The sequence below is a fragment of the Astyanax mexicanus genome, chromosome 14 (assembly GCF_023375975.1).
Source record: "Astyanax mexicanus isolate ESR-SI-001 chromosome 14, AstMex3_surface, whole genome shotgun sequence".
Classification (NCBI taxonomy): domain Eukaryota; kingdom Metazoa; phylum Chordata; class Actinopteri; order Characiformes; family Acestrorhamphidae; genus Astyanax; species Astyanax mexicanus.
In genome coordinates, this window is record NC_064421.1 from 41,943,291 (window position 1) to 41,964,292 (window position 21,002).

The window sequence follows — 21,002 nt, forward strand, 5'->3', positions numbered from 1 at the left end:
ACTTCTGCCTGAGTAATGTATGTGAATACTAGTGACACTTTTGGTGGCTTGGGTAGCGTGGTCATATAGTGGAAATTGAATAATCCATCTGCGATCCATCAATCATGAGCTAAACTGGTTAACCAACTTCTTTACTTTACTTTTTAAAGAATTTAAGAATTCAAGGAGACTTTATTGTCATTTCACATCACAGCTGGAACAAATTTGAATTCCCACAGTCCAATTTACACGCAAAGAGCAATTGTAAAAATAGATACATATAAAGATAAACTATAATAGGATAAAAATAAAATGATAATAGAATAGATAGATAAATACACAAAATATAAAGGAGTAGGGAAGTAGCAGCAACATGAAGCTACAAGTTTGCTATAGCAGCATGGATGATTATGAATAAATTTCAGTAACATGAAAAGTGATAAAAAAAAAAAGATATAGTCTCTCAGAAAAAGTGTCTCAGTGCGGGTAATGTGACAGTGTTTTTGTAAACAGTAATTGTCCTTGTAAAGTGTCAGTGCAGTGTGTTGTCTAGGTGGAGTTTAAGAGTCTCACAGCTTCTGGAATAAAGCTGTTTTTGAGTCTGGTTGTTTTGCAGCCTCCTGCCGTCATATGAGAGCAGCGTCAACAGGAAGGGGCTCAACACACAGCCCTGAGGGGAGCCAGTGTGACCTGTTGGTCAGGAAGTCGAGGACCCAGTTGGAGAGGGAAGAGCTCAGTCCAAGTGAGGAAAATTTATGTATCAGGGTCCGAGGAATCATGGTGTTGAAAGCCGATGTAAAGTCCACAATGAGCATACGGACATGAGGAATCCTTCTGCTCCAGGTGGGTGAGGGCAGTGGGGACCACGGAGGAGATGGTGTCTTCTGTGGTTCGATTTTTCCTGTATGCATACTGGTGTGGATGTGTTATATTTGAATTTCTTCATTTTTTTGTTATTATTATTTTTGTTTAGTCTGTGTTTTTTTAGCTGATTGCCAGCCCGGTTTGTCATTATCTGGTCAGTATGAGTTAACAACCAATCACAGTGCGGGAGGCGGGACTTGACCGAAAACGAGTGTGGTAAGAAGTGAGGTGGGCGTGGCGCTGGGTTGCCAGGCAGCGTGTGAGAGGAAGGCGTTAGCGGCGCTGTTTTGAGGTTTTTCTGTGAGAGTGAACTTCAGCGCGTGTGGTGGAGGAGTCGCCTCAGACTCAGAGGAGAAAGAATGGAGTTTTCAGAGCTAATTAAAACCGCTAATGTGGAGGACGTGCTGTTAAAACTGCCCTTCCAGCCCGCGGTCAGCGGGACCCTGTGCCTTACCGGGCACCACCTCCTGTTCTCGGACAGAGCGGAGCAGCGCAGCGGGCAGCTCCTGCTGCTCCTCAGGAACATCGATGCGGTGGAGAAGAGGTGAGTGTACAGCCTGTTACTTAAATACTGAGACTAACACGGGCCTGATAGTTTATTTCTGTGTTTAAGTAGCCGGGTTTATATTTAGAAGAGTTTAAAGTGTGGTTTTGCTGCAGTTTAGGGGTTTAAATTGGAGCTATAGCCAGTTTCCTCCCTTTCACTGAGGACTAGAGGTGGGCAATATAACTTACTTACTTAGTGATGCTTTATAGCATCGTGATAAATTCGTGATAAAGTCTTATATTGACAACATAACCTAACTACTTTTAAACATATCAAGGATTTTATCAGTTCTTAAAGAAAAGTAACCCAACTGCACATTACATTTTGTTACAAAGAGCCCAATTAGTCCTGTTTTATTGGATGCATAAAACATAACTGTATTCAATATGGAACCGTTGAATAGTATTCTAGATAAAGCTTTGGAAAAAAACACTTAAAAATGAAGAGTTTCTTTAATTGTACCAAAGTGAAAACCTCTAAAATATAATCAAGAAGACAATGGATGATCACAAGCCATCAAACCAAGCTGAACTGCTTGATTTTTTTGTCCCATGAGTGGCATAAAATTATCCAAAAGCAGTGTGTAAGACTGGTGGAGGAGAACATACCAAAATGCATGAAAACTGTGATTAAAACCAGGGATATTCCACCAAATATTAATTTCTGAACTCTTAAAACTTTTTTTGTTATTTCATTTCTCATTGTCTCATTGCTCTGAATGTCACTTTTTTGGAATTTGGGAGAAATGTTGTCCGTAGTTTATAGAATAAAACAACAATGTTAATTTTACTCAAACATATACCTTTAAATAGCAAAATCAGAGAAACTGATTCAGAAACTGAATTGGTCTCTTATTTTTTCCAGAGCTGTAGATCTGTCACTTCTTCTGTTGTGTTCTGACTATAATCACATCTATTATGATAAGATTTTTAGCATTTCACTCAGGTATACTTGACACCTTTGATTTATTCAGTTTCTGTTTTATTTAGTTTCAGTTTTCTTCTCAGACAGTACCTCCTTTTCATTTTAAAACTGGCAGTGATAGCTGTGTTTATTTTACCTTTAGTATATCTTTAATCTACAGTCATGTGAAAAACAAAAGGACACCCAGTCAATTAACCCAATCTTTGTATTTTAATAACACAGACTGATCAAAGAAGATATCCAGTGTGAAATGGACTTGGCGTGTAGTGAAACATGATAATGAATTAACTTTCCAAGCTACTTTTAAATGCCTCTACCTAAATTCTACCAATGAAGTGTGGAGCTACTCTGAACTTGTTAATGCTGTAAAACTCTATGCCCCTATCACTAGCATTGTAAACCTGTTGAGAGCATCGGATAAAAGCGCTGTACTTTAAAATGCTGGGGGTGCGCGAAGGTGGGCTATTTAATAAATGTTAATAATCTTTATCATGTTTCACTCCAAACCAAGTCTATTTCACAAAAGTATAATAACTTAGCTAGAAGTTAATTGTTAATTTAGCGATTATATATATATATATATAGCCTGACCTCTATCCTGAATACAAAATTAGATACGGTCAGGACTAGTGGAATACATGTTCTGCTGGGCATCCTGTGGCACATTTGCCCACAGATGTTTAAATAAGATATAACTCTTTATAAATCCCTCAGTGGGAAAGTTTGCAAGCTGTTGCAGGTGGGCCTGTAAATGCTGCTCTTATCACTTATACATAGCCAAAGCTGCTGTCCCAGCCGGTCTCATAAATAATCAATAGGCGATAGATCTGAGGATCAAACAGGCTAAGCAAGTGTTGCAATGTAGAGACATTTCTGGGAAACTCATGCTGTGTATGGGTGAACATTATCCTGCTGAAAGAATTTCCAATTGATCACTGGCAACATGTGGCTGCAGGATGTCCTGCACATATCACTGAGCTGTTAGTGTCCCTTGTATCACTACTTTAGGGGTGCTCCCAAGATCTAGCACCTGCAGGTGAGGCAGTGTCATTAAAAAGTCAGTCTCTGGTCAGCCTCTTAGCCAACAGAGACAATATTAAAAATATGGTTTAAACCCTAAAAAATAAGGACAAATACTCTGAAAGAGCTGATTTATTAATGTATTATTTTTAAAATGATGCTCAATAGCGTTTAGGTCTGTAGACATACTTGCCACACTTGTCATTATCTTGAAGGTGTGTTTAGGGTTGCTATTTCATACTGGCCACTGAATATTCAACATGGCAATGTGTTATTCCATGAAAATACATAATAAATTATTTAAAAAATGTGAGAGGTGTACTCACGTTTGTGAGATATTGTATGTTAAAAAAAGGTGAAATTTTTCATGAGGTGTCCTGATTGTTTATTGTATATTGTTGTATATTGATTGTATATTAGTTCTGCTACTGAAGTAGATATGGAACAGATCTTCATTTCTTAAAGCTGAAGCTCACAGATGACTCCTGTTTGCTCAATGTGTGTGTCCACGTTCACATTTACTTGCTAGGACTGTTTTATGTTCAGTGATCATAGAGGTCACACATTCATGATCTGTGTATTGCATTATGAATGCAAATATGATTAAAATGGGAGTATGGGTGGTGTTTGTCTTGGCTTGCTTTCTCTGAGAATCATTAACTACTAACAGGCAATACAGTGGCATGCAAAAGTATGAGCACACCTGGTCAAAACATTGGTTACTGTGAATAGCAAAGGAAGTCAAAGATGATCTGGTTTCCAAAGGCCAAAATTTAAAGATGTGGTTTTTATATATTAAATGAGTTTACTGCTTTTATCTTTTACAGTAAAACAGCCCTGCAAAAGTTTAGGACCCTAGCATGGTCAGTACTTAGTAGGACTGCATGATATTGAACAAAAGCAAATTAGTAAAACGGTTCTATTCAAGATAAGAAAAATGACAATAATAAAATATACAGTAATATTGTGGTTAGGCATGACCCTAAAATAATATCACAATATTTTAGGGTATTTTGTAAAAAAGATATTCTTTTAGATTTGACAAGACATTAATTTTTTTATATTAATTTTAAGAATTAACTACTGCAACAACATAAATATTATTATTGCTATTAATAAAGTTATTTTTTGTATAAATGCATAAGTTTTATACATTCAGTAAAAACGTCATAATCAGTTTCTTACCAAGACCCTGATTTTTTATTAAATAGTAGTAATGTAGCAGAATAAAAAAGTAACAAAAATAAAGTAATGTAGCAACAATAATCTACCACAAAACTAATTGAGCAGATATAATCTGCTTTTTTAAAATGTATATCATGGAAAAGGAAAACAGTGCAAATGTTTATTTTGCCTCTAACTGCAAAAAAGTAAGACATGTTTGAATTATTTACCTTATGTGCTATACTGTAGCACATTGTGTAACGTGACTATTGTGCTTGCTCAAAGCATTATCCATACACCCCCATGCTTAACAGTTGGAGAGGTGTTCTTTTCGTCTAAACACTTACTCATTTTGGCCAAAAGTTAACAGTGTTGCAAAAAATTGCTCGCCATATGCATTAGACTTGTTTGGATGCATTTTTGAATGTACTGTATTTGTGTAGGACTTGCTGCACAGCAGAATAGTGCACCATCACTCCAGAGTCTGTTAAACGTTTGCATTCCACTGTATTCAGTTACAGATTGTAGCCTGCCTGTTTCTGCACAGGTCATCAGCCTGTACCCCAGTCATCATTGGTCCGCAATTGAGTCACTGGTTTGAGTGTACCAGGCACAAATGTGTTGCTGTGGTTTTTACACACATACAGTTCAAAATACCCTGTTAAATACAGAGTCGAGTCGTCGACTTCCACCAGAATGTGATCAGAACTGACCTCTGATGAAAGACTGAGAAACAGTACAGTGCCTCGAAAAATATTTATACCCCTTGTAATACCCCTTAAAACTTTTCCACATTTTTTTTTACAAACTTTATATAATTTTATGTGATAGACCAATACCAAAACACTTGCTACCAAGGTGAAGGAAGAAGAAAAAGGCAAATTCTTACATTGTTTTCAAAATGTTAAGTAAATAAAAACCTGAAAAGTGCAGTTTGCTTTTGTATTCATTAAATTCAATAAATCATATAATTTTTTTTCACTTCACAATAACTTGCCACTCTGTGTTGGTCTATCCCATAAAAGCTCAATAAAATATATTTATTTGTGGGTTTTTGGACATTTGTGGGTGTGTGGAAAAATTCAGGGGGGTAAATATATTTTCAAGGCACTGTATCCACCTTAATCTGCGTGAGGACACAGAGGGGACCATGTTTGTTTACTTTGTGTTAGAATTTCCGCTACAGCAGAAGATCCACTGATATAGATCATAACCACAGTGATTATAAATGTACAGAATTATTTGTATAATATGTTCAGCAAAATTTACTTTTTAACACAACACAGAAAGTACAACACAGTTTTGAGGAGTTTCTTTTATATTCAACACCTTCCACAGAAGAGGAACTGAGTCCTTAGCTGACGGAGCTAAATTTAACACATTCAACCAAATGCCTTCTCTTTGTCTGCTCTAACCATTTTATACAGGATTAACAAACACCAGAACATCCTAACTAGGGCTGTATGATTTATCGTAATCCAGATGTGCGCATGAGCAAGAGGCACATTGCAGGACGTGTGAAGGCAGTTAAATCAAACACGTCATAATGCAGATTCACAGTGTTGTAATATTCTGAGTGGACAGCGCTGTCTCTGTGGGAGTGACAGGCTGCTGCTGCCTGAAAAGCGTGAGGGCGGGCATAAACATGAGGTAACCACATGGCTGGGCATGTGCTTGTAAAGCAGTAGACCTCAGTCTGGCACAGTTTTGCACTGACATTTCTAGTTTAAGTCCAAAATCATGATTTTAATCCCAGTTATTTACTTTCCTTTACTTTCATTTAATTGCCTGATTAAAGGCCTGATTATTGTTGTCTTGCTTGTTTTCTTTGGGTTTTAAGATTTCAGTTTCCGGTCGGTCCAGATCTTTGACGTGAGGGGGCGGGGCTTGTGATGTCACAAGTGTGTTTGTTTCTATTTTCAATTTTTTTTTTTAACAGAAGTACTTTTATTGCATAAATAGCATGTACTGTTAATAGTACAAGATCATTGTAATACAGATTTAAGCCACAGACTGTATTTTCAGTACAATGAAATAAAACAATTGAACATAAACAACAACAACAACAAAAAAACGTCTTGGCGGGCGGGCCTCTTATAAAACCTGTTCTCTACAGTTCGCTATTTCCTATTTTTTAATGTATTCTGAAGGGGAGGGGCCACGAGAGCAAATTTCTCCAATATCGTGCAGAATTAATCCTAACCAAGAGAAACGGTTTCTGAAGCTCAGGTAAAACGGTAGAGCTGTGAGGTTTACCTGCTAAACACCCCCCTGCTCCTGCACTCCTGGATTAGCTCTGAAGCTAACTTCTTTCCACACAGACTCACAGCACTGACCAGAGCTTCAGAGCCCAGTTTCCCTCCACAGAATGTGTTAAGTTTAGCTCCTTCAAATACAGACGCACAAGGCTCTTTACTGGAAGGCAGTGGATATAAGTTAGCTAGTTAGCGAGTTAGCTCCTTGTGTTGTGTGAAAGCTAGTTAGTTAGCTATGCTGTAAATAAGATTTAACAGCCGGTTGGAATGCTGGGTTAGCATAGCTAGCTACTTTATGATCAGTGTAAAGCAGCAGTAGCTACTTCAGACTGCATTTACTTTAAATATGATAAGATTTAATATGACTTGACCAGATATTCTAACACAAATGCGGAAGAAAAAGGGTAAAGCTTTCCAATAAAAAGGAAAAGTTTCCAATAAAATATCTGGTGAGTGTTTAAAAAAAAATCAGTAAATAAATATGATCACACAACTTCAGCAGTTAATTAATGACCCAGCCTGGTTTATAAGCCTGTACACTAACGCCATTTTTATACACTGCTCTCTCTGTATTAGTGTTGAGAATCTGCTAGGATACCCGCAGCCCTCCCAGGCTGGCCACAGCAAAAGGTTTGATGCAGCACTAAATCCCATCCACTTTCAGCGCTCGGCGCTCGCGCTGTCTCCTCTGGAGAGCTAAACGCTGCTGGTCCAGAGAGAAGTTGCCCATTCCTATTGATCTGATCTATATTTTGATATTATCTTAAAATAACATAGAAGAGTTAGTATTAACGTGATGATTCAGCTTGAAAACATGTTTAATCTTGTATTACAAAGAAATACACTGACATGCCAAAAGTCATGGGACATCGTTATTTAAAATTGTGAGGTGTTATCTTGTAAGTGAGGCTTAGGAATTGCAAATTATTGGAGCTGCAGTGAGGCCTGATAGTGGGTGCAGATGTTTAGGGCATTCCATTTCTGAAGTTCTGAGGCAGGTATTTAACATTCCTCGTTACACAAGTCTCCTTGACAGAGTCAGTGCCACAGGACAATGGACAGCAATTATATGGCTGACTGATTCTGGCTAGAATTGTCTGTGCAAATAGACAAGCAAGCCTGCAATTTCAAAAAATACAGCTTGAGGCCAGTTGATTTTCAAAGGTGTCAAAAGTATAGATAATAGGGTTTAAAAATACTTCTGTAGAAGTTAAAGTATCAACTTAAGTTTTTTTACTCAAGCAAAAGTGTAAAAGTACTGCTTTCAGAACTACTTAAAGTATAAAAGTAATGTAAGGGGGGAAAATGCCATTGAGGACACAAGCTTAGGTTGTGCCAAAGGAGCCTGTAGTGCACACATTTTTCACATAGTGGACACACTTTTCTAAAAGCCATAATGTCTGTAATCTTATAGTAAAACGTTAATGTGGAAAAATTTAGGATGGACCAGGCATCCTAGGAGTAAAAAGTTTTCTGACTTATGCAAAAGGCATAAGTCATAGGACGTAATACTAGTATGTGTTCCAAGACTTTTGACATATCACTGTCATTTTTATTAAAATAGAGTTATTATGTATCATTGATCCCAGAACCAATCAACAAAAACATGTTTGAGTTTGATATTTAGAGTTTGCTACTTAAGTGTTGATCAGCAAATGCTAGGCTAACATTGCTAACATTGGTGTCAGACTGCCATCAATTTTAATTTCAAATCATATCAAACACAATCTGATCAATTTTGTGTGGTACAAACAAATTGTTGGGATTTAGAACAACAGTTTGACTAAAACTAATTATATTGCATAGCTATTTTTGTTTTTACAAATGTGGTATTACAGACAGTCCTCCAATGGTTTAGCAGCATTTTTTCTAGCATCTTCAATTTGTAACAAAAAAAGTTAAAATCACAGTAACAAACATGTATTGGTTGATTGACAGCACCTAATCAGAAAAAAATCATATCTCTTATGAAAAACTGAATAAAACTTAAAAACTAAAGTTGGCTACTGTAATGTGTAATGGGTATGTAGCTAAACTTCAGTCTGACTATTGCTATAAAGGGCAACTTCTGGTCTGGACAGCATTGCGATTGCGGTTGTTTACAGCTTGCCTCAAAAGAAGAACATCTAGCAGGCTTAAAAAGCTTGTTTGTCAGCTGTTTGCTTTTGTACGCTATGCTGCTGTTTTTACTGATTTTGCAGAAGCTGCCATTACTGTTTTCTTTACAGTTAGACCTTTTCTTTATTTGTTACAGAGTCGAGTCTGTCGTCTGTTGTTCTGTCTAGGCCTAAATGTCCTGCATCTCATACTGCACATCATTTTCCACTCAAGGATAAAGGCCAAAACAATGGCTTTGTGTCACTCTTCCTGCTTTTATATGGAAAGAGAAAGAGCGCTGGACCAACCGGGTCACAACTTGCCCTGTATGTGGAGGAAACTAGACCCCTGATGGTGCTGATAAGCCTGTTCTTCTTCATGTTGGCTGTCTGTGGCTTTCCTGCTTCCTCATACTTCATTTCAGTGTTTTGTCTGAGGTACCTTGCTTACGGAGGAACAAGCTAACTTTTACCAGAAGCTGTTAAATGCACTGCTGAAGCCTTCTTGTGTGTGTGTGTGTGTGTGTGTGTGTGCATGTGCAGAACAACTGGCTCATCAGGTACCATCATCATCAAATGTAAGGACCTGCGCATTCTCCAGCTTGACATTCCTGGAATGGAAGAGTGTCTGAACATTGCCAGCTCTATAGAGGTACAAAGAAAACTTTCCTCTTGTTGATTTTAACAACCACAGTGTTCAACCTAGGATACTATGGCAGCCACTCTGGATGCCATAGTCAATAGCAATACCATTGTAACACTCCAGTAACATCATACAGTCATATGAAAAAGTTTGGGCACCACTATTAATCTTCATCATTTTTAGTTCTAAATATTTGGGTGTTTGCAACAGCCATTTCAGTTTGATATATCTAATAACTGATGGACACAGTAATATTTCAGGATTGAAATGAGGTTTATTGTACTAACAGAAAATGTGCAATATACATTAAACCAAAATTTGACCAGTGCAAAAGTATGGGCACCCTTATCATTTTATTGATTTGAATACTCCTAACTACTTTTTACTGACTTACTGAAGCACAAAATTGGTTTGGTAACCTCATTGAGCTTTGAACTTCATAGTCAGGTGTATCCAATCATGAGAAAAGGTATTTAAGGTGGCCCATTGCAAGTTGTTCTCCTATTTGAATCTCCTCTAAAGAGTGGAATCATGGGCTCATCAAAACAACTCTCAAATGATCTAAAAACAAAGATTGATCAACATAGTTGTTCAGGGGAAGGATACAAAAAGTTGTCTCAGAGATTTAACCTGTCAGTTTCCACTGTGAGGAACATAGTAAGGAAATGGAAGACCACAGGGACAGTTCTTGTTAAGCCCAGAAGTGGCAGGCCAAGAAAGATATCAGAAAGGCAGAGAAGAAGAATGGTGAGAACAGTCAAGGATAATCCACAATATGACTGTATCAACCACCTAACAGCGACATGCAGCCACCTAGCAAAACAGTTGTGACCATGTAGCAACAGCCTGTTTACATATTATTACTTAGTTATATGACATATTTATATATTGCGTAAATAGTTACTCAACTACTTTATATAATTACACAGTTACATTATATAACTAAGCAGTTTCAAACCAATGTCAGGGTTCATACGGTCATGAAAAACCTGGAAAGTTATGGAATCTGAAAATAACAATATCCAGGCCTGGATAAGTTTTGTAAAAACAAAAATACTCAGAAAGTTTTGGAAAAGTCTTTTGAAATTTGCTCTACAAATCTTTGTATTTCTGTTTATCGATGGAGAAAATCTATTTTGATCTAACAAATACATCACCTCAGAGTTAATGCAGTAATTTAGCCCAAGCAATGGAGCATGGAGGATCTGGCACATATTTTATTATTAAAAATTGCGTGTTAGATTCATTTCATGCTTACTATTTACTATTTAATTTTGATTATAGTTTCAGTTGGTTTTTGGTTTTATTGTCCATGTCTACACTGTTTTAAAAATCGTATGGTCATGAAAATTTGCCTTGAAGGCATGGAAAAGCCATGGAAAAGTCAAAAATCATGGAAATTTATTGGTTAAAAAGTGTATGGACCTTGCAATATATAGCATAAACTATATAGACAAAAGTGTGTGTGTAGACACTTCTAGTGTTTCTTCCTAAACCTAAAGTAATAAAACAGAGTTGGTTCCCAGTCTATTACAATAACAGTCTCCACTTCTGAAAAAAAAGCCTCTCACAGGAGTTTAGAACATTGATGTGAAAATTGGATTGCATTCAACCACAGGAGTAGCGTACTATATACGCACATTAACTTGATTTTTCCTGTCCTGGTCATTGTACATTATGTGAATAAGTCAATATTCTGACTTTAGAAAAACACTTGTTTATTTTTTACTTATTCCAATGTACAAATATTATAAATAATTAAAACATTCTTGTTCTTTCAGTATAAAACAAATGACAATAATATATAATTATCACAATTTTTCTGGGACAGTGTATTATCCAAAAAGATAATAGTGATTGTGACAGGGTTCTTTTTAAGGGTGTATGTGTGTGTGTGTGTTTGTTTCCCTCCAGGCTCTTTCTTCTCTAGAGAGTGTGGCAGTGATGTACCCATTCTTCCATCGGCCACGTGAGCTCAGTCTGAAGGACCCCCGGGGTCTCTCCTCCCCAGAGCAGGACTACACACAAACAGAGAGACTGGTGAGTTGGTCTAGAGTACACACACAGACACACATGTGCGCGCACACACACAAACACAGACCCACACACTCTCAGTCATTCTGAGACACAGTTTCATAACCCTAAAGGAAGACAAACAGGAAGCAGTTGGCTCGGCACAGGAAGTGAACGAGCGATGGTGTGGGGCACGTGTTAGACCTGCTCTCACAGGAAAGCTGTGCTGTACAGCTCTTGCCTCAGGAGTGTGGATTAGTCTGTTTGTGTGTAGTTGAGGTATGGGATTTAAAGGAGACCTATTATATTATATAAACTCATTTTTTGTCAGCTTTTGTATTTTCTATTTGGTCTCGACTTCCCCTACAAACACTGCAACTTTAAACAGTGAGTCAGGAGTTCAGTTAAGCATAAACTAACTTTTTCATGTTTTGCCATTCAGCACAAGCTAACACTAATGTGTGGTAAAAGCTCAGAAACAGCTCATTTGCATAAAAGTGACAGAACCCTTAAATGGCTCTTTCTAAAAGGGACTAAAATGGGTAAGAATAGAGCTGATCAGATCTCTTTATGTGAGAGAGATTTTGTGCAAAGAACTACATGAACATTCTAACTTGTGTAAAAAGAGGTAATATACAGCTCTGAAAAACAATTAAGACAACACTTCAGTTTTTGAATCAGTTTCTCAGATTTTGCTATTTATAGGTTTATGTTTGAGTGAAATGAACATTGTTGTTTTATAATATAATCTATTGACAACATTTCCTCCAAATTCCAAATAAAAATTGTGTCATTTGGAGCATTTATTTGCAGAAAATGTGAAATAGCTGAAATAATTAAAACGATGCAGAGCTTTCAGACCTCAAATAATGCAAAGAAAACAAGTTCATATTAATACAATTTTAAGAGTTCAGAAATCAATATTTGGTTGAATAACCCTGGTTTTCATAGTTTTCATGCATCTTGGCATGTTTTCCTCCACCAGTCTTACACACTGCTTTTGGATAATTGTATGCCTTTACTACTGGTGCAAAATTTCAAGCAGTTCAGTTTGGTTTGATGGCTTGTGATCTTCCTCTTGATTATATTCCATAGGCTTTTAATTTAGTAAAATCAAGGAAAACATTATCATTAAGTGGTCTCTAATTTTTTCCAGAGCTGTATTACCCCTTTAAGTAATGTACTCTGTTAATGCTATGTACAGTTTAACTTAAGTTGATATAGCAAATTATTTGGTAACCAATCAAAATATACAGTACCAGTTAAAAGTTTGGACACACAGTTTCTAATGTGTGTTTTTTTTTTGTGAAATATTTACATTGTCGTTTTAATATTGAAGACATTAAAGCTGTACAGGAACACTTGCAGAACATTTTGTTAACCAATAGTGTGTTTAAACAAACTTTAGATTCAATGTGTAGAAGTTCTTCTGCACCACTTCTATCACATTCTCGTTCTGTTCTGTCTTTCCTGATTGTCTCTGTGTTTTTTCTGCTCCGCCCCCTCATTACCTGTTCCCAGGTGTTTCCTGTCCCCTTCCGTGTGTGTTTGTATATATAGTCCCTTTGTTTCATTGTCCCTGGCCTTATCATCAGTCGGGTTACGTGTTTCTTTGTTTTGATATATTTATATAATTACTCACAATTGGGTACGCTCTCATTGCATGAGCTGAAGATCTTGAAAGGGTGGAAAGTAGTTTACTCAAGTGTATTAAGTTATAGTACAGCTTTACTAAAGTGACATTTTAGTTACATCATTAAGATATTATAAAGTGAGTAAAGTTCACTAATGGTATTTGAAAAAGTAGTGTTGTTATCTTTTACAATGTAACTGTTTTCTTATTTTTTCTCTTTTCATGTGTTTTGACAGTGGGACAGATGGAGGCTGAGCAAAGTGAACTCAGATTTCTCTGTGTGTCCGTCATATCCGGATACCCTGATAGTACCATCTTCTATAGATGACGACACCCTCATTAAGGCGGCAAGATTCCGGCAGGGGGGAAGATTTCCTGTCCTCTGCTACTGTCATCACAGAAACAGCATGGTAAGAAAAGGACTGTATAAAACATCCTGCACAGTCAGGTGATTTACTTTTATCCTTTAACTTCAGTGCAACCTAAAATGATGTAGTATCTGGATACAGAGGCGCAGGTGAAATTGATTAAGTGAGCTTTTAAATAATGCAAAGAAAACAAGTTCACATTCATAAAGTTTTAAAAGTTCAGAAATCAATATTTGGTGGAATAACCCTGGTTTTTATCACAGTTTTTATGCATCTTGGCATGTTCTCCTCCACCAGTCTTACACACTGCTTTTGGATGAATTTATGCCACTCCTGGTGTAAACATTTGGTAAAATCAAGGAAAAACATCATCATTAGGTGGTCTCTTATTTTTTTCCAAAGCTGTATTTATTTATATATTATGTATATTAAATGTTATTGTTGTTTTGATGTGTTCCAAGGTGATCATGCGCAGCAGCCAGCCCTTGACCGGGGCCAATAGGAAAAGATGTAGGGAGGACGAGCTCCTCCTCCAAGCTGTGATTGATGAATCAGAGATGGGTTACGTTGTCGACACACGATCTGCCCAGCAAGCTCAGCAGGCCAGGATGACGGGAGGCGGGTTCGAGTCTAAATCCTGCTACCAGAACTGGAAGAGGCTACACAGACACATGGAGAGGTACACATTACTGACACATGTTTTTTTTTACCGGTTTATGTACAGGTTTGTACAGGTTTATTTTATGTTTTATTGTTTAATAAAATAGCAAATACAGACAACAGTTAAAGGTCTTCTTCCGTTAAAACCCACTTTTTCTTGTTCTTTGTGAAATACTATAGGTCTCCGAGTTGTATATTAATACTGCACACAAAACTCTTCCTCAACCTCCATTGTCTGCAGTAGCTAGTAAAAGAAAATGTTCAGTCAATCAGGAAAAGCACTGTGCTTACGTCAATTTGTGAATTAGTATTCATGATCTCACCCACTTTGGCTTGCAACCGCTAACAGGCAGCATTAAATCCACGCAGCTATGCCGTCTCCTTAGACAGGAGCTTACAGCTTTAGGAACAACATGGCAGTTCGTTCCTGTATTATTTGTGCAAATAACACATTAGTGTTGTATGCTTTGCCCAGTAAATCAGAGCTGGACTACCCACCTCTGCGTGTAACTTTAGCATTTACATATGATCTCCGGTGGATTTCACATTTTACAGAGACTAGGTCAGTGGCTAAACTGCACTAAGCTGGCCATTACATATATTGTAAAGTAACATATGACATTGAAAATGTGTTGTTTGTATAAAAATGTCTTTATTTGAAAACGTCCAACCAATCTCGCTGCCTCGCACTGCTTTTAGCCAATCAGAGGCAATATGTTTGCATGTATATGAATGTTCATGAGCAAAAGCAGAAATCCTATCTCTACCCCAATATAATGGGAATGTGAATGTTGGCAGTTTTTCGGATGCTGCATTTTCTTAGAGCCCCCAGCCACCAGGGGGCAGCATTATGGTTATTGTGAATGTAATTACATTTTAAGTATGTGTCAAACAAGCTAATAGGAAGATTTGTTCTGCTATGCATCTAATGTTACCTGATACTTTTATATAGTAATATATGTGTGTGTGTGTGTGTCTGTGTGTCTGTGTGTGTGTGTACTGGCAGGGGTAAGGTACTGCAGGAGAGTTTGATCAAGCTGGTGGAAGCGTGTGGTGACCCCTCCCACAATATGGACCGCTGGCTGAGCAAGCTGGAGAACTCCAAGTGGCTGACTCACGTTCACAGCGCTCTGTCCACAGCAGGTCTGGTTGCAGAGTGTGTGGAGAGGTGAGCTCTGTGCTGTAGTCATACTTACCAGTGGTGTGGAAACTAGGGGTGGGAATCACAGATAGGTTTGCCACCTTTTAGAAATGAAAATAAGGGACGTCCTCCACAGCTCCACTGCATGTTGGGGATCACCAACCCATCTTATCCCAAACCCATCATTCCAGAGAATACTGCTTCACCTGCATTGCCTGGTATTAGGCATGGTGCCAGTTTGTTCATGTCATCTGCTGCAGATAGTCCTACACTATTGGCATTGTTTCCTAAAGGAACTAGACTACAGTAATCTGAATGTAGCTAAATGCATTTATTGTACGTTGTTTATAATAAATGTAAGGTCCCTATTATTTACTTAAACAGACAGATTAGATAAATGCAGTAACTAGGGGTGTGCCATATCATATCGAAAAAAATTTATATCGTGAACGATATTGTACCCTAAAATATCGTGCCATATCACCCATCCATAATTATCACATCAGGGTTCTACTGTTTTGCTGTTTTAAGCAAAAGAAAAAGTCACACTGTTCTCATTTCCTAATATACATCTACTAGAGACAGATTATATCTGTCCAGTATCATTTATTTTACTTTAATCCTGGATATATGAAGATATTTGGAGTGTATTATTATTAGTAGTATCATGACATTCTGGATCATCGACTTCTGTTACAAATCTGCTAAAATTCTTGTATTTTTTTTATATCTTAGCTACAATATAATGAAATGTAAGTTTTGATTTATTACAGTAGTGTATTTTTTATTTTATTGTCATATCGCCAAGAGTATCATTATCAGGATAATACCATGAAATATCATGATATTATTTTAGGGCCATATCGTCCACCCCTAGCAGTAACTACATTGCAGAAGTTTGTCAGATCTTTTGCGGTTTATATTTATAGTTTATGTTACAGGTTTACGGGAGAAAGATATCAGCTGTGTATTTTTGTATTTTCATACTCTGATATTACTGTATACCTGTATGTTATATGTGTCTTATTTCCAATGGTGTATTTTTCTTATAGGGACAGTCACTCTGTGCTGGTGCACGGCTCTGAGGGCACAGACACCACATTGCTGGTGACCACTGTGGCTCAGCTCATACTCGACCCCGCCTCCAGAACATTCAGAGGCTTTCTTGAGCTGCTGGAGAAAGAGTGGGTACAGGTACGGGAGTATATAAGTCCTGTTTTAAAATTACATCACTATCTAAAATTAGCCATTTAGCTAAATCTGGCACATTTACATTATGAAATAATGATGTTGGTTAATATAAACTGTCCCTGTTATTTATTTAAATCCAATCAAAATAGCCAAGCCTTATAAAAAAAGTTGAGGTGCCGTTTTGGATAATGAATGCGAATGTGAAACTGTATAGCATAAATTATATTTTAAATAGGGAAGAAAAGTGTTATATATTTGTAATAAGCTCTTTTATGTTAATGCATTTGTATTATTGTAATTTTTAACTCTTTTTATTCTGTTGATTTACCATTAAATCTTTACACAAATCTCAAATGAAACTAAGGTAAAAATGAGCTTTGAGGTTATGAAATGAGAGGAACTCTATGCAAAATATTTGTCACAGTACATTGCAGTATATGTGCAAATGTGTGTGGACAACACTTCTAATGGATGTATTCAGCTACTTTAAGTTCAACATATTCTTGAAACAGACATGCAAATGCAAAAACACAGCTTGCCAATAGAATGTAGGCTCTCGTCCTACATGTTTTGGAAAACATGGACATTGCTCTTTAAAAGATATATGACTTATATATTATTAACTACAGACAAGTTGGTTGTGCTATTATTGGTTAGATTAATAAAACCAATATGGATCCAGTAGGTTATTGTTTTATGAAACCATTTTTATTTTTTTTTAAATGCTGCACATCTGTTAGTGTTACTTCTGCCCTCTTGTGGAGAAACTTGCTAAATGAGTCTATAAATGTATAAATATAATGTGTGTGTTTTCTACAGGTACTTACAAATATTTTGTTATATATAACAAATCAATACATTTTCAAGTAAATAAACTGCAATTTTCATATTGTTTAATATATAATTATAATGATTATGCATATTTATAGAGGGTGTAGAAAATGTAAAAAAAAAAATCAGAACAAGAAAAATCTGAACAAAAAAAACAGAATTAGAAAAAAGAAACTGATTTAATAGGGCTCTAGAAAAAAAGTTTTGTCAATATAATCAGACTCTCTGAAGCAGATAAACTATTGGTACCATGCCTGTCTAATGTCAGGTATGGGCTAGAGGGGTATAAAGCACCCCAGTATTGTTCTGTGGAGCAGTGCAACTGTGTTCTCTAGAATGATGAAGTGCCATCTTTTGAGATAGGGTAGGGCGGCAATGCCCCAAAATGTAGTAGAGAACCGTTTGTCCATATTATATATGCATATAATACTCTGTCCCCATGTCTGTGCAGCACTGTGGGATGTCCTCTAAATCCTGTGTTTTCTACTCCGTATTTCAGGCAGGTCACCCCTTCCAGCTGCGCTGTGCCCGCTCAGCATACTCCCACGCCCGCCTGAGACAGGAGTGCCCGTCCTTCCTGCTGCTGCTGGACTGCGTGTGGCAGCTGTGGAGGCAGTTCCCGCTGGCGCTGGAGTTCAGCGAGGCTCTGCTGCTGAGGCTGGCTCAGGAAGCCTACGCCTCCGACTACGGCACCTTCCTCTGCAACAACGAGCAGGAGCGGTGAGGGCTAACACACCTACATATGACATATTACAGGCCCCTTCACCAAGTACAATTTTTTACACTATAAAACTTGTAATAATTTTTTTTTTACATTTTTAACAACAGTTAAAGTAATATCTCAATACTGAATTTCAAAAATATATTTCTCCATCAAAATAAATATGTTATATTTCACATACCTATAACAATTTCAAACATTCAGCAGAAACAAACATATCTGTAAATACTAGTAACTTACCAAGACTCTGGTTTTGTACAAAGTAATAATAAAATAAATGTATATATCTATAAAATAATTTGGTACTAAAGTGCACAAAATACTTTCAAAACTAAATATGGCTATTAATATGATACAAATTGTTTTTATTCCAACATATCACAATATATTGTATGTAATGCAATATGGCACACCTTCACACTGACAGGTTTTTCTCTTTTAATTTTCTTCTCCACACAAATGCTCATTAGTGAGGCTTTTTTTGTCGAACTATAGGCTTTATAAAGAGTGTTTTTCACACACAAGATTTTGTGTTCTGATCCGAACAAGATCAGTTGTTATGCTAGTGTATTGAGTCACATTCAAACCCGTTACCATTAAAACAGAATTCTATCTCCTTATCTCTCAGTTGTCAGTCAGATTGGGGCCCTATCTTACACCCTGCAATGTTTGTTGCTATCTCACACCCCGCCAACAATCTATTTTCACGCGTTTCAAGTGTTGGACGTGTCCATGTAGCCGCACTGTTAAAATAGCAATTTGCCACAGTCAGAGCGCACCTGGTTCTTGCCTTTTGCTCGCTTTAAGCGGTCCTCAGACGTCCTCTGAGAAAATTACAGACTGAATTACTTACTGTTTTTTGCAGAAATCTATGGTTCTCCGGTAATGTTAGTCCCATCCGGATCCACATGTCTCAGTTTGGTCTATATGCACGGCCAGTGATGGCCATTTGTAGTAGTGCAGCCAGCATCACTTGGCCCTTTTCTGGCAATAAATGTCAGCAAGTATTTGTTTGAAATATTGGCCATATCAGCTGCTGCCAATAATTCTTTAAAAAAAAAGTTATTGCCAATAACAATAGAATTCAGATATCATTGTGAAAAGCTAATAATAACCATAAGTGTGCTTTTTTAAATCTTGTGTGTTCTTATCTTCCAGAAAAATCAATATGACTCAATATGAAAGGGCCTCAAACCTTTAAATCACACAGAAATTTAACCCTTTAACTGTCATTTTTCACACTGTTTCTAAATGAAGTGCTCTGTATTGTGATATTGTTTTGTATAAAGGATATTTTAATTCCTATAATTAAGTTACCCTGCTCTCTGTCTTTTTGTTCTAAGGGGTTCTTTTGGGGTGAGGGAAAACACCCACTGTTTGTTCCAGTTCCTGTTGAACTGTGCAGAGAGAGAACAGTACATTAACCCACTGTACGAACCCACAGACCTGGCAATCTGGCCTTCAGTGCAGCCCCAGTCCCTTCAGCTCTGGACTGGTGAGTTTATTACCTCCTTTTCACACTGTGCTTAAAATGCTATTTATTCCAATTTTGATGGTCCCTCTCTTGGAGTAAAGTATTAAAAACACTATAAAAAGTTAATATTAAAATACTGTAAATATGTCAGTCCAGAACATCTCATTATATACAGGGTTTATACGGTTTAAAAAAAAAAAACTGAAAAAGTCATGGAATTAAAAATAGCAATTTCCAGGCCTGGATAAGTTTTGGAAAAATAAAGATACCCAGAAAGTTTCGGAAAAGTCATGGAAATTTGGTCTACAAATCTTTGTGTTTCCGTTTATTGATGAAGAAAATCTATTTTAAGCCAACAAATATCTCTGCTCAGAGTTCAGATAATTCAGTCTACACAATGGAGCTCTCAGCATCTAACACACATTTTATTATTAAAGTTTGTGTGTCAACATTTTAGGCCTACAATAATCAATTTTGATTATAGTTTTAGAAATCGTATAGTCATGAAAATTTGCCTTGAAGGCATAGAAAATTCATGAAACAATTATGGAAATGTATTGGTTAAAAAGTGTACCAATGTGTTTTTTTTTCAATGTTACTTTGCTGCACATGGGGCGTCTCTTATCTATTGAAAAGATTGTTTGTGGGATATACCCAGACCTGCCAAAACTCATGGGATATCAGTATTAGTAAGAGGAATGGGGCATTGATAGTGTGGTAATAAGTGTGGCCACCATTGAGACCTCATATGCATACCCATAGGCACAGCATTCTTTAACCTATGTACTCTGTTTTATGATAGCAGCTCCTACAAGGCTTAAAATTAGTTTCACATGTATAAGTCAAGCTGAAGCTTCATGTCTGTGTTGTGTATAGGCCTTTTCCTCAGGTGGACCGAGCATGCTGAGAATATGAACGAGGCTCGAGAAGAAATCTGGACCATTGTTAAAGAGCACACAGAGAGAACTGGGCCTGTGGAGACCACACACACTCCTCTTAAACATTGTGACACCTTCTCTGCCATGGAGAACCTCACGGATGAGTTGACTATACTCTGACTTCAAGCCTCAAATGCAAGTCTGCGCTGCTGGATGTTACAAAGAGGTTGACGGCCTGTTTAATCTCGTGTCAAATCACTGGATTCCACACACTGGACTCTTCACACTGTGGTCACTTTCTGACTCAAGATAACACCTCATAGATTTGAGATTCAGAACTACATAAAAAAATCACCAGTGTTTGGCTTCATTTCAACACCTACAGTGTTTATATTTATATAAATAAATATTTTAAATATTTAAACATTTCTTGATACCTGTGGTTCTTTGTGTGTTCTGTTCTGTGCTTTCTAATGACTGGTCCACAAAAGCACCTTCGATTATATCATCATTTGATATAATGTGTCTGCTTTTTTTGCAATATATTATTTAATATATTATGAAATATTTTGTGGTGTTAGTGGCGTGATTAGTGCTCCG

The 21,002-nt window shown here is 37.0% G+C and overlaps 1 protein-coding gene across 3 annotated transcripts; it reads left to right on the forward strand.

The window, feature by feature from the left end:
- The first annotated feature begins 1,079 nt into the window (after positions 1-1,079).
- Positions 1,080-20,826, forward strand: zgc:154055 (PH-GRAM_MTMR9 and Myotub-related domain-containing protein). Of its 3 annotated transcripts, none has more exons than XM_007257579.4 (11): positions 1,080-1,387; positions 7,330-7,383; positions 9,393-9,501; positions 11,407-11,532; positions 13,375-13,548; positions 13,968-14,185; positions 15,173-15,334; positions 16,360-16,501; positions 17,829-18,049; positions 19,394-19,545; positions 20,401-20,826. In XM_007257579.4, exons 1-11 carry the CDS (start codon positions 1,203-1,205, stop codon positions 20,580-20,582), a joined length of 1,725 nt encoding a protein of 574 aa, XP_007257641.3. In that variant the 5' UTR covers positions 1,080-1,202; the 3' UTR covers positions 20,583-20,826. The 3 variants fall into 3 exon arrangements, with proteins under 3 accessions (XP_007257641.3, XP_007257642.3, XP_049319520.1); XM_049463563.1 differs by lacking the exon at positions 7,330-7,383 and adding an exon at positions 9,008-9,287 and having other exon boundaries at positions 1,242-1,387; XM_007257580.4 differs by lacking the exon at positions 7,330-7,383 and having other exon boundaries at positions 1,081-1,387.
- The last annotated feature ends 176 nt before the right edge of the window (positions 20,827-21,002 follow it).

Coding starts and splice junctions, on each gene's coding strand:
- zgc:154055 (XM_049463563.1), top strand. Junction 13,549..13,967: donor GTCATCACAGAAACAGCATG/GTAAGAAAAGGA, acceptor ATGTGTTCCAAG/GTGATCATGCGCAGCAGCCA. Junction 15,335..16,359: donor GTTGCAGAGTGTGTGGAGAG/GTGAGCTCTGTG, acceptor TTTTTCTTATAG/GGACAGTCACTCTGTGCTGG.